General features: G+C 37.6%; 1 protein-coding gene across 2 annotated transcripts in view; it reads right to left on the reverse strand.

The window, feature by feature from the left end:
- Positions 1 to 762: 762 nt before the first annotated feature.
- The window catches only part of SACM1L (SAC1 like phosphatidylinositide phosphatase), a 31,167-nt gene continuing 19,481 nt past the window's right edge, over positions 763 to 12,448 (reverse strand). For both annotated transcript variants that reach the window (XM_032680997.1, XM_032681004.1), the window contains 13 exons: positions 11,914 to 12,015; positions 11,313 to 11,398; positions 11,013 to 11,099; positions 10,513 to 10,581; positions 10,345 to 10,424; positions 8,270 to 8,368; positions 5,584 to 5,722; positions 5,286 to 5,355; positions 5,124 to 5,196; positions 4,576 to 4,669; positions 4,399 to 4,491; positions 3,648 to 3,705; positions 763 to 2,863 (listed from right to left, as the gene is read on the reverse strand). In XM_032680997.1, the coding sequence (XP_032536888.1) occupies positions 2,727 to 2,863; positions 3,648 to 3,705; positions 4,399 to 4,491; positions 4,576 to 4,669; positions 5,124 to 5,196; positions 5,286 to 5,355; positions 5,584 to 5,722; positions 8,270 to 8,368; positions 10,345 to 10,424; positions 10,513 to 10,581; positions 11,013 to 11,099; positions 11,313 to 11,398; positions 11,914 to 12,015 (1,187 nt within the window). In that variant the 3' untranslated portion in view covers positions 763 to 2,726. The remainder of the gene's footprint in view (positions 2,864 to 3,647; positions 3,706 to 4,398; positions 4,492 to 4,575; positions 4,670 to 5,123; positions 5,197 to 5,285; positions 5,356 to 5,583; positions 5,723 to 8,269; positions 8,369 to 10,344; positions 10,425 to 10,512; positions 10,582 to 11,012; positions 11,100 to 11,312; positions 11,399 to 11,913; positions 12,016 to 12,448) is intronic.

Consider the following 12,448-nt stretch of genomic DNA (forward strand, 5'->3'; position numbering starts at 1 on the left):
GGAGGATTTCCTCCCTTGACCTACTGGTACTGGGAGATGGAAGAAGGGGGGAAATGGATGGAAGGAAGAAGAAGGGGAGAGATAGGTGGAAGAAGGGGAATGAATACTGTGCTCAGTCTGTGAAAACCAGATTTTTCATTAAGGTTTCACAGCTACAGTTGCCTTACTTAATTAAAATATATTTTTAGGAAAAAAAAGTACTTAATTTTAAACCTTTGAACTTAAAAAAAAAAAAAAATCCAAAACCAAACCCAACCCAGGCCAAGTACCTGTAAGGAATTAGTTTATTAAAAAAAAAAAAAAAATACAGCTTCAGGATTCAAAATTGTGACAGCAATAATTTTGTGTGTGTGTGAATCTATTCACCTAATGAGAGTAAAAGGGAGAAGACAGCTTGAATTTTCACCCCAACCACCTCTTGCTGTGGTCAATAAAACTCTCTGAAGTGTTGTGGTGAGGGAAGAGGCAAAGAGCCATCAGCACTGAGGAGAGCTGATACCTGGGATGCAGCACTGGAGAACTCCAACCACAGTAGATCTCAGACTGAGATCCAGACACAGCAGTGAAGACTGGAACATGACACTAGTGCAAACTGACATTGAGCACAGTGTGAGATCATCAATATTTAAGCACAGCAGAGCACGATCACCACGTGCAATGAGCAGACACAAAACCGAAGCATCCTTTGAGTGAGAACCAGTTTCTAAGGAGTAACTTGGGAATAGTCTACTCCAACACACAAAATGTAACAGAGACAGTACATCTAGAAAAAGTTGAACATTTTATTGTCATTTAGGAGTACACCATTTGTGATTTTAGAAATACAGACTCTTTGCAAAGCACTGAAATACAGATGCCTTCCAACTTCTAAAACCTACATTATTCTATGTCTTACAAGCCTTTTATATTAGCAATTCAAGTTTGGTCTTTGCTGCAAGAACTTCTTCACCAAAGATGCAACAACTTAGTTCTAGACTGCAAGACAACCGAGCCAAGTTTCAAACTCTACCTGCCAATGAGCCATCAGAACCATTACTTTCAAATATTGAGTCTATGGTGTTCTCCTACTTCGTGCCTATGAGGGAGTTCACCTTTAAAAATTTTAAGTTAGAGGATTTTCCAGTTAACCACCAACTGGTATTTCCATTACAGCATCTAGAAGCAAACAGATACTTTGCAAGACTAGTGCTCATGAACAGGTTATGTTTTTATAAAACCCAGAGAGGCCTCCAGAAACATTCAAGGTTAAATGAACAGTTGCAAAAAAAAAAAAAAAAACAAAACCAAAACCAAACAAACCTGTACATATTTTCAGTCATAACACAAGGGAACACTGGAGTATCAGTGTTTTGTGTTCTAGCTTCAATAGTGACAACTGTGCTAGTCCTAGTAGTATTCTACATGTTTCTCCCTTCCCCCCATTTAAATTTTATACTCGCAATCTGAATATACAGCTGTACTTACAGGAAATATTAAACAATGCACAGCGCCTTAAGCAAGTTCCATGTCAGGTTTTGAACAAACCATATAAAATTAAGTGACAAAATAGCTTAAAATTGGTCCTTATTTTTATACAGCTTGGAAGCACTAAATTTAAAGACATATTAACCAGCATGAATTAGTCAGTAGCTTTTTTTTTTTCCTCCTTTTTTTTTTTTTAAAGTGTGTGTTACAGTATCATGCATGAAAAGCAAGCTGCTGCTCCCAAGTGCAAACTTGGAGTTTAGACTGAACGTTTCTCTTCAGGTAATTCCTCCTTTGATAAATTATTTCAATATAACCAAGGATAGAAGCAGCTGACTAGCAAAACAATATGAAGTTCACCTTTTATGTTGTAACCCATTCTTAAAAGTAATGGAATACTTTGGAACTTTAGCATAAGGAAGGTTCAATAAACACCGCAAAGGACTTTTACATTCTTTGATTCTGTTTACATCTTTAGAAAGAAAATTCTATATTTTAACTTGCTAACTACAGAATTTTCATATGGAGACTGCAGTATTGAAACAGTGCAAGACATTTGCAACTTCAGGAACATCCAATTACACTGCCCTTTCACCCAACAATGATTAGCAGAATATTGCATCAGTTTTAGATAAACAAGACAGGACAAAAACCTCACTTTAGAATAGCATCAGAATTCAAAAAACCTTTTGTATTTAGTGAAAAGAATCCACACACAAATTTGCACAAAGGACTCCTTAACATGGACTCTATCACAACAAATGTAATCCAGCTCTAAGTCTGGACCTAGACTTTTCATTGGTACAAAGCCATATTTGTTCAGAGACCACTATCAGATGTTCCATTATTAATGCTTCAACATTTGGGTACTTTGACACATGAACAGCATCAGAGCTCTCTCCTGTCAAGACCAGAAAAAGCAGCTGAAATAGCCCAGCTGGACCATAAACTTAAGCAATCCACTTAAGCTTTAAGATGTTCCAGACACTAAAAAGCTGACTTTTGTCTTTGCATTACCCCAGTAAGAGTGGAGCCCCATCCACTAATGCAATATTCCAAAGACCATTGCAACTAAGACTGTCAAGTCAGGTCTCAGTTGAAAGCTACCACCACCACAGGACATGGTTTCCTTACCCCCACCCCCCCAATGCCAAGGAAGAATGTCCAACAGAGCACTACTTGGTGTGGAAAGCAGGTCAGTAGAGACTCCAAGTGTGGCTTGAAGAATCCTCAGTACCAAGCCGCTTTCCACACACACAAATTCAGTCCATCTTCTCTTTCTGGACCAGCTTGGGTGCATCTACAAAATCCTTGCCATTATAAAGGATGATAGCAAAAGTTCCAAAGCTTGCACTTCCCCAGAAAAGCACATAGGCCAATGTCTCAGTCCATGTATCACCTGTGAAAAAGAGTGAGATAAACCTTTCAGTTCATTATTTCAGTTTACTTCAGTCCAAAAGCAAAATATTTCAAGGCCTTTGTCACAGATCTGTTGTCAAATGAAGTCAGAAGTTTTTCACAGGTCTTTTTCTATTTCCTTACCTAGGAAAAAATTGTGTTTGCCACACAGTTCTCGGAACACATCAAACAGACATCTGTGGAAGTCAGTCAAGAACTCTACTGGTACTAATGTTGGAAAATTCAAGGAAAAAACAGAAGGCAAAAACCTTCACCAATCCTAACATAGATTTAGATTAAGGGAACATCCACCAGAACAGGTTTATGCCTATATCTGACTGCTTTGAACTGTACTTCTGCCCAAAATTACACAGCCTACAATAAAGCTAGATGTCTACTCAGGTGCAACTAAATTTGGAGACAACTAACTGTCCCTTAAGTGACTTCTACATGTGTTTTAACATTGCTTTATATAGCACCCCATTTTTTTTCCACATTACTGATTTAGTGCTAATCCTCAAACACTTTTTAGAATGATTGAGAAGCAGAATCACAGAATCTTCTGAGTTGGAAGGGACCCACAAGGATCACTGAGTCCAATTTTTAAGTGAACGGCCCATACAGGGATCAAACCCACAACCTTGGTGTCACTAGCACCATGCTCTGAACAACTGAGCTAATCTCAGGGTCAGCAGTTTTATACTGAATAGTTACTGGTAACCATTTACATGAAGCTCACACAGAAACAAGCAAATTTTATGGAATTAAAACCAATAGTGACTTACCAGCCATTAGCAAACAAATAATGCACATGGAGAAAGCAACCACCATAATAATAGGCAACTGAGGAAAGAGAAAAAGAATAATCACTTGATACAGCAGCACATTTATTTCTTAATTTTCTTCAAGATGGGTTGTACTGCAAAGCTATTTACTTGCTTTACAATGAAGTTGCTTTAATTCTCACTTCACCTGCATTCAGGTACAAATAAAAGTTTGGATAGCTCCAAAGTTACTGAACACTTTCTAAATTATGTTAAGAATTAAAATACACCTTCTGTGCATTAAAAGAGATTGAGGTTTGTGTTTTGTTAAAAAAAAACCCAAACCCAAACACCAGCTACTAGTGAAACCCATAATGTCCCCAAATCCCATTTCACAAAATAGAAGGGGGAGGGTGAAAAAAGAATAAAAAGTGGGGTTCTGCATGAAGTGTGAGGAGAAAAAAATCTTCACAAGATTCTTCTGCAGAATGAAACAGTCACTGATGGTGACTAATAGAATTTCCCCCTTTCCACTTGATGAAGCAGATTTTTAAAAAGCAAGCAGCAGTTTTTCCAGTACCTCAAGGACACTCCATTTTCTGTCAAAGGAACAGTCTGGGTTTAATCCTACAAGCAGGTATTATAGAAACATAACCAGATTATAGGGATGCTTCATGACTAAACAGACAAGTCCTACTTAGTCATGTGAAGCAAGTGACTACTAAATGGTTGTACACATTTCTCCAATCACAAATAAAGTCTCCATACTCACAGCTAAAAATTTCCAATCTTTCTTGACATGTAGAGGACTAGCAGGCTCTACTTCATCCACTGAATAATTTCCAAGAAAAAGATCAATCGCATCCTGAAAGAGAAAGGAAGGGCAAAAGTTAAAATGCACAGCCACATTTATCACATACGCTTCCCCACAGTTAAAAATTTAACTTACTTGTCTAAATCCATCAGAAAAATTGTTTTTGTAGTAACGTATTAATGAGTTCCAGCCATCCATTATTAAGCCCCACTGAGTTCTCTTCCCAGTTCTGCAAAAGGAAGTTGTGAAAAGTATTTCAAATATATAAATTCAGGAAGATAATTTCAGATTTACAGTTCTGTCATTATCAAAATGTGTATTATGTTAAATGAATACCTGTATGGAAATACATTTATCTAGTGCTCCCTCTGCATTATTACCAAACATGCTTGTAACAAAGTTTCAAAATAAAATGGCACTTGTCTCCATCACAGAATATAAATGTGCCTCTTCACAGCACACTTCCTTGGTTTTATTTTCAGATAGCCTTTTCTTTCTCCATATAAACACAGAGAAGAATGGTGTTCTGTAGATTTTAGTCTGACATTTTACCAACTGAACTGCTGCAAAATTCATTTATGGCCTAAGTCCCAGATTAATAACTTTCTCAGATATGAAGACTTAAAGAAAATCCCAAACATGCCCAAAAACCCAGAAGGCCTTTACAAGAAAGGTTGACTTACCTTGTGTAATCGGTCTTTAAGGCACCAGTTCCAGCATATTGTTTGGCACAAGCATTAGCATTATCAGCCCATGCTGTGGATAGGAAGACATTAAGAAATATTAAGGAAGTTATGTACCCTGTTTGGAGAAAAGTTATTGTTTGAACTCTATAAACAGCCTACCGTTTTTGTAGATTTTCTCAAAGTCTGCTTGCTCTTCAATTCTCTGTCCAACATGCAGAACACCTAGCCTCTGAAACAAAAAGCATATTCAGGCTCACTGGTAGTTTGCTAGAAAAATTAGGATTTGCTTTCAGAAAAAGCTGTATCTATTAAACTAGAGTCCAGTCAATGCACTTCAAGTAAGCAGTACAGTAACTCCAGTATGCAAGCTCTTGCTGTAGTGTTAAAATTACATTTCTGTTCCAAACAGAAAGCACCTCTCCTCTTCCAGCTTATTAAACAAGAATAAAATATTTACCTGAAGCTGGGCCTGAAGAGATCGACGTGCCAGTAAGCTCTGGATCACATTAGTCCGATCAAGGCAGTCCATGCAGTTACTGCGGAATATTCCTTCCTGCTGGGTCACAATTTTACCATCCGAATCCACTAGAAAATAACTAACACATAAAAGACACTAAGTATTTATAGATTACAGTCCATATAAATCACAGGTTTCCAGAAGTAAATATCCTAACAACCAAAACAGAGTTATCTTGAGCATATCAAGTGTTCTTGGCCATGTCTTTGAACTTTGATGCCTCCTTCTCTTTGATTCTTCCCCTCCCATGCTGAAAAACAACATCAATAGATAGAGAACATTTAGTATTCACTCTTACCATTTAGGAAGCCAACCAGCAAATGCTGGTTTATGCCACTGGAAAGCAGTTTCCATTACAAAAATCAGTGACTTACACTTTATTTATTTTTTTTCCAGTTATTTTAGTGTCCCAGCTCCACAGATATCATCAAGATCATTAGCAGAGTGTAACAGCGTAAGTAAGCAAGTTTGAATATACCTGGTCACAAGGTTCAATCCAGTTACCACTGCGTAAAAACTCATGTAAGTTGTCAGGCACACTTCTTCCAGGAAGGTATTCAGATTTTTTACAGGCCACTACTGAAATCTGCTACCATCATGTACTATTCTCTCCATCACGAGAACATCTGGGGGAACCAGGTGTTCCCTCTTGCAACTGCATATGCTAATTGTTACCTCTGTCTTTTACATCCACTAAACCAGGTATTTCCAGTAGTTGATAACAAACAGCTCATTTTAAATACGGAATTGCATGCAAGTATTCCAATACTGGGCTGGTAAATCAAAAATGCGAATCTAGTTATCAGCTGGATGTGTGAAATGGGATGGAATTCCACCAGTTCTGCCACAGCATGAAACTTCCAGTTGTCTACCGATTTACAGGTCATATTCTACATATTAAAAAATGTAGTTATGAACTCTGAATGTGGACTAGCATATGATCCACTGATACTGTGGAACATTTTAAGATTATCAAGTCTAGAGTCATGCAGTGCTACAATCAAGAGACTTAAAATTTACTTTGATCAACCTTGTGTTGTCTTTTTAAGAGCCATTTTCATCATTCTTGGAGAACTAGTTCTGTTAAACCATGATCGTCGTATGATTAAAGCAGACAATAATACCTGTGAAATTTTCATTTTCCCCCTTTCTCCCCCCAAGCTTTGCCTAGAACTGATATTAGAATAATAATAAATTATCTTATTAACCAGAAATGACTACTCAAGTCCTGCATCTCCTACAGTTGCTCTAAAAAATTTTAAAAGCACCTCTTCAAATGTAGCTCTTCTTTCTGACAGATCTTTCACAATTGAATTTAACCTGCAGAAAATAGAGTTGTTTACCTCCCTTGGGGTTGCAGAACTATTTTCTAAGATAAAAACTCAGGCCTTTCTGTTCCCATTTAAACAATAGTCACACTAGATATAATAAAAAGGCAGCCTAATCTTGAGGAAGAGTCTTCAATTTTTTTATCTTGTTTTAGAGATGCATGACCTTTTCTTTTTCTCTATTTTTCTTCATTTCAAGGAAACGTGGTTCTTTTCTAAGCCTCCTATGGCAGGTGGCAGCAAACAAGTTAGGGGATTCAGCATTAATTCCAAGAATAAATGATTCTTGCTGTATAGGAAAAACCTACAGTCTTATTTCTCCTTATTTGAAGTACCCAAAGCCAATTTATCCTTCAGGTCTTCATAGGTCTTTAAGGCCTTTTTTATTTTTTTTTGTGGTAGGCAGAGAATATCCACTATCTTCTGATTAACTTATACTATTCCCACAGCCTTTATTCCAAGCAAGAGATTTCAGTAACAAGACTCTATTCTAGTCCACAGCTCACCTCATTTTATTTTGTTAGCATAGACTATGCCACTGCCAGTGTTGTAATGTTTTAGCTGATCTACTTCATCCTTTAGGCACAAGACTTCAGGAATAGGAAGAAAGCAATCAATCAGGAAAGCAGAACAAAGGAAACCATTTCCCTAGCAATCTACATATCTAGGAGTAGCAAAGACCAAGAAGTGCCTAAAAACAACACACCTGTGGGACTAAAGATTTAAATTGATTTGGACATTTAGTGTACTTTTATGACTTGAGAAAATGAGAATGTCTCCTTGTGGGTTACTTATGTTAGCAAAGGCTGACGATCAGTGCTGTGCAAGATTTGGTGCCACAACAACATGTGTTAGAGAAAACACTTTTACAGGTGCCTGTGGAAGGAGCACTAAGTGTTTGACTGTGACAGAACAGTTTGCTGTCAACAACACATGGAATTAGTATTGGGTAAAAAAAATATCACTTAAGCAGACTTCTTAAATGGCTTCAGATTGCAACTTCGTCTAATCTCTAACCAACCTTACAAAGGCAGCTCTTGTCACAACTCAGTGTTGCTATACTTCTCAGAACCACTTTGAGACAGAACAAGGGCTCTACAACTTACCCCCCACCAGATCTCTAACCCTCCATGTGCTATGAGCAAGAGATCAGAGACATGGAAACACTGATGTACACAAATCCATCTTCATGGAAGATTACAGATCTGTCTCACTGTGCCTTAATGCAAGACAACAGCAACTATGAGGAAGTGGTCTCATTTCAACAGTACAGAAGTGAAAGAACTGCAGAGCCTTACCTGAACTCATCTTGTTGTTCTGCTAGTTGATCCATCAAAATCTGAAGTCGATCCCACCTCATCCGACTGCACTCTTTATGGAAGTCAAATGCTACGTATCTGGTCAGAGAGAAGCATCTTTTCAGATCACATGTACTGCAGTAATGGTTTCAGAAAACTCAGCAAAAGGCTGATCTATAAAACAGGTAGTGACAGAGGATTTGTTTTTCTTTAGCGATGGTTTCCAGCAAATCTATGGATTTTGTCAGTGCTCTGTAATCTTCCTGAAGCTGCATCCTTAGTGTGCATGGTGACATAATTTACAATTCTTTCCAAAATGCAACTTCCATTCCAAATGACTCACTCTATGCTCTGGCTAGTAGTTTTCCTCCAGAAAGTACACAAGGGATATGAATCTTATTTCATCTCATTTCATTTTTTTCCCACCAGGATTCTTTTACTCTCCTCTCTTCCAAAGAACTGCATTGGGAACTTCAGTTCATTTTGACACCTGTGTCTAGTTCAAAGTGCAACATTCTTTCCTGGCACAGTTCCCTTGATAGCTCTCTAGAAACCTGAGACAGGTTCTGTATAAACAGTTAACCTATCTCTGGTAAGAAAATGGAAAAGCTACTGACCTGGAACAAGATTTTAACAGCCAATTAGTTTCTGCATGAAGTGCTCTAAATGAGTGGTGCTTGATTAAACATTTGTATGTATATGTTTACTGTGAATTACAGGGCATTACACTCCTCCCCTCAAGCGTTTGTAATCCAAACGTTGTTATTTGACAAGATTTCAGGACTATGTGCATGAAGAAAGATGGTATATACACACTGAAACAAGTAACTGAAGACTCAAGTCTGGCAGATAAACACCATTAAAACCAATTAACAAAGAAAGTGAAGTGGATTTTGGTAGCAATAGTAAAATGAGGCTGCCAAACACTGCTTTGGAACATACACAGAACACCACCAGAACACACCCTGATGTAACTTTACATCTTTGTTTCTACCAGATGATTTTATAGCAAAGATGCACAGAATTCCACAAGCTTTGTACAGCTAAAGTATCAACACCAGCCTAGGTGTGAGAGTGAGCAAAGAGCTTATTTTAGAAGTGGTCTTTTTTAATAAAAATAAAATACACATCCGCACACCAACAGCACACACAAACACACCTCTGAGGGTAGTAAAGCAGCACACAGAAGTGAAACAGACATCTCTGACTATCCTGGAGAAGGCAGCAGTAGGACATAAGCAGAAAGGAGCTTGGAAAAAATTCAAAGTATGTCAGGCTTTAGAAGGGAATCTTGAATATAACCTGTAATTCCTTACTTATCCTCAGACAGAAGTGAATCCTTATTAAAACAGGATGCCTTTGGCCTAGAGGTGGGATTTTGCCCTTTAACATACATGAGTGATGATAATATGGTTACAGTAATTTCAAGGATAAGGCAGAGGCAAGTATCTGTGGGAGTTGTATGTTAGCCCTCCCTCCAGAAGTTAATGAAAGCAAGCACAGACAGGTTGTAAAATTGCATACTGCACTCAATATTCCCACAAAGAGATGGAATTTCTCATGATTAAACTGCATCTCCACTCTCTTGGCCCATTAGTACACTGAGCTCCAGACATGTAAATTACTTGTTCCCCTCACTGTTCTCTCCTTTATCTCATCCTGTTTTGTTCAAACTCAGCACTCACTCCCTTACTAAGTCAGCAATGTAACCAAGCCTTTTTGCCAGAAGCTAGTTCTAGAGGGCATGATTGTCTTTCTCCTAAAATGCAGATGATTTCCACAGCTCTCATTGCATACTATGACTCCAATACTGGCCTTACCATTGACTCTGAATTTCCTTCTTTATTCTGCCTGTCTCCTCTCTTTGTCCCATATTTGCTTCACAGTCTCAATTCTGCTTAGAATGTGAGCTCTGAGGTAGGAAGGGGCATGGGTCATTTGCAAGTTATTTCATAAAAATGAAATGCAAACAAATCAGAGGGCTGGAAAAGGCCCTGAAGAACTGACGACTCTGTGGGATTCAGAGGCAGTGCTCAAGTAGTAACACAGAATGTATCATTTCATATCACATGTACCTGACCATTCCATTTGCCATGCTGTTCACCATTTTCGCAAATGTTTGCTCAAGAGGCTTCTCTGAACCTTTTTGGTTAACCTGGGAAAAGGGGAAAAAGGAGACAGTATTGCTCAAAGCTTGCTTAAAAGAACAACAGCTTTTTCAGGGAGAACAAGTGAAAGCATACCAAGTTGACAATCATCTGCTTTCCATAGCTAATTATTTGCGAGTCAAAATGTCTTTGGAAGCCATCCATCTAGAAAAGAAAAGAAATGTGCTGACAGATCTGTGCTTTACAAGAAATCTCCATTATCATATTTTTGATGGTTCTTATAACTAAGAAAAGTGTTTGATGTTTTCTATTGTGCCAATACATTTCTACTTCCATCCTCCCAGTTCATCCAGCTGTCCTTATTAAACATGCTACAGATAAGGAGTATTGTGCTGCTACTAAAACTGCTGCAAACAAGAAACAAAGAGAAACTACCCCCACTGATGTCTGGATTTTTTTCAGCTTTTAAATTCATTGTAAGGAGTACAAAGATTCTTGCTACTACTTTCAAAAAAAATAAAGCTCAACCTAGTATTGCTGATTGTTGTTCTTCTGATTACAGTTTACTACCCTATCACACAAAATAAGCCCAGAAATTTATTAAAACCCCCAGGACTCAACAAACACTCACATACATGATTTACTGACTTGCTGATCTGTGGCTTTGGTTTATACTTGAGGTTTGGTCTTTGAGACCAGAAAAAAGGAATTGATCCACGGGTCTGCAAAAGAATGGAAATGGTTCTAAACAACAGAATTTACAAACTCACTTGACATTTAAAAATAAAGCAGACTGGTTTATTTTGTTAAACTAACTCAGTCTGTTAGTTTAGTTTTGTTTGCATATCTTACATAAAATCTATGTTTAAAGACACAGACAGAGCTATTTATCTTCGTATCTTAAGCCAGTGAGCAGTTCCTTACGGTGACTTTACCTGAACAAATGATGCCTTGCTCCCCTTGTAATGCACAATTTGTTCTGTTTCAACAAAGTTAGCAGCATGCCCTTCTGAATCAATACCTATGGGGGAAAAAGACCTTGTTAACAAGCCCATGCTGCCTGCAGAACAGTGACAGTACATCAGCAAAAGCCTTCCTTTCCCCTCCCAGTAAGTCCTCACAGAAAGCACAGAGCTGCCGGACGATGTTAAATTAAATACACAATGCTTAACATGATCTGCACCAAATTTAACTTGCAAAAGAACAGTTCTGCTTAATATACTTTCATATTTCTAGCATTAGAAATTGTCATTTAACAAGAAATGAAATTCCAGTGCTCTGACGCTGAAATATTCACAATTCACTACAAAACTTTTGCAGCTATCTCTAGGAGAATAAATGAGTCAGTTTTAAAAAATAAGAAAACATGCTTTGGTTCCTAATACACGTTCCTAATATTTTCTTTGGAGGAAGGACCTCAAGACAAACTAAGCATTTTTTTGTGCAAGTCATTACACAGCAATTGCTCTTAAAGGTAAGTCACATGTACAGATAGAACTTGTATTATTTTTGAAATAAATCAATTTTCTATTTTACCTCTTACATAGTAGCGTACCCCAGCCCTGAAACAGCTTCTTCTGGAAACAAGCAGCCAGTCAAAACACTTGCCATTAATAGAACAAGAGTGCATAGTGATAACTAATGAATAACACTAAGGAAAAACTCAACATTTCATTAGGATATTTTGATACATTAAGAGGTAGGAAACATCAAGGAACCAAGTGACTACATTCAAAGAAGTTTGTAAATATTTCTCACACTAGCAACAGTTGAACATTAAACTTGAGAGATAGTAGTAGTATTAGGACCAGTATGCACATTGCAAAAAGACTCCCTGTGGCAATGTCACTGATGAACAAACATTAAAACCGCTGTAATTTTGAAAAAACTTCATTCTAAAGAAGATTCATCTGGGTCTTATGGTCCTTATTAAAAAATCTGTCCCATCCATAATTTTATTAGACTCCCTTAACAGTTTCTTGCCCCTATTGCTTTTAACAAAAAATATCACTTCAGAACTTTTTTCTAGGCTTTTAAAAGAGTGAATATCTTGGGGTGTATATCTTGCACT

The sequence above is a fragment of the Chiroxiphia lanceolata genome, chromosome 1, assembly GCF_009829145.1.
Source record: "Chiroxiphia lanceolata isolate bChiLan1 chromosome 1, bChiLan1.pri, whole genome shotgun sequence".
NCBI lineage: Eukaryota > Metazoa > Chordata > Aves > Passeriformes > Pipridae > Chiroxiphia > Chiroxiphia lanceolata.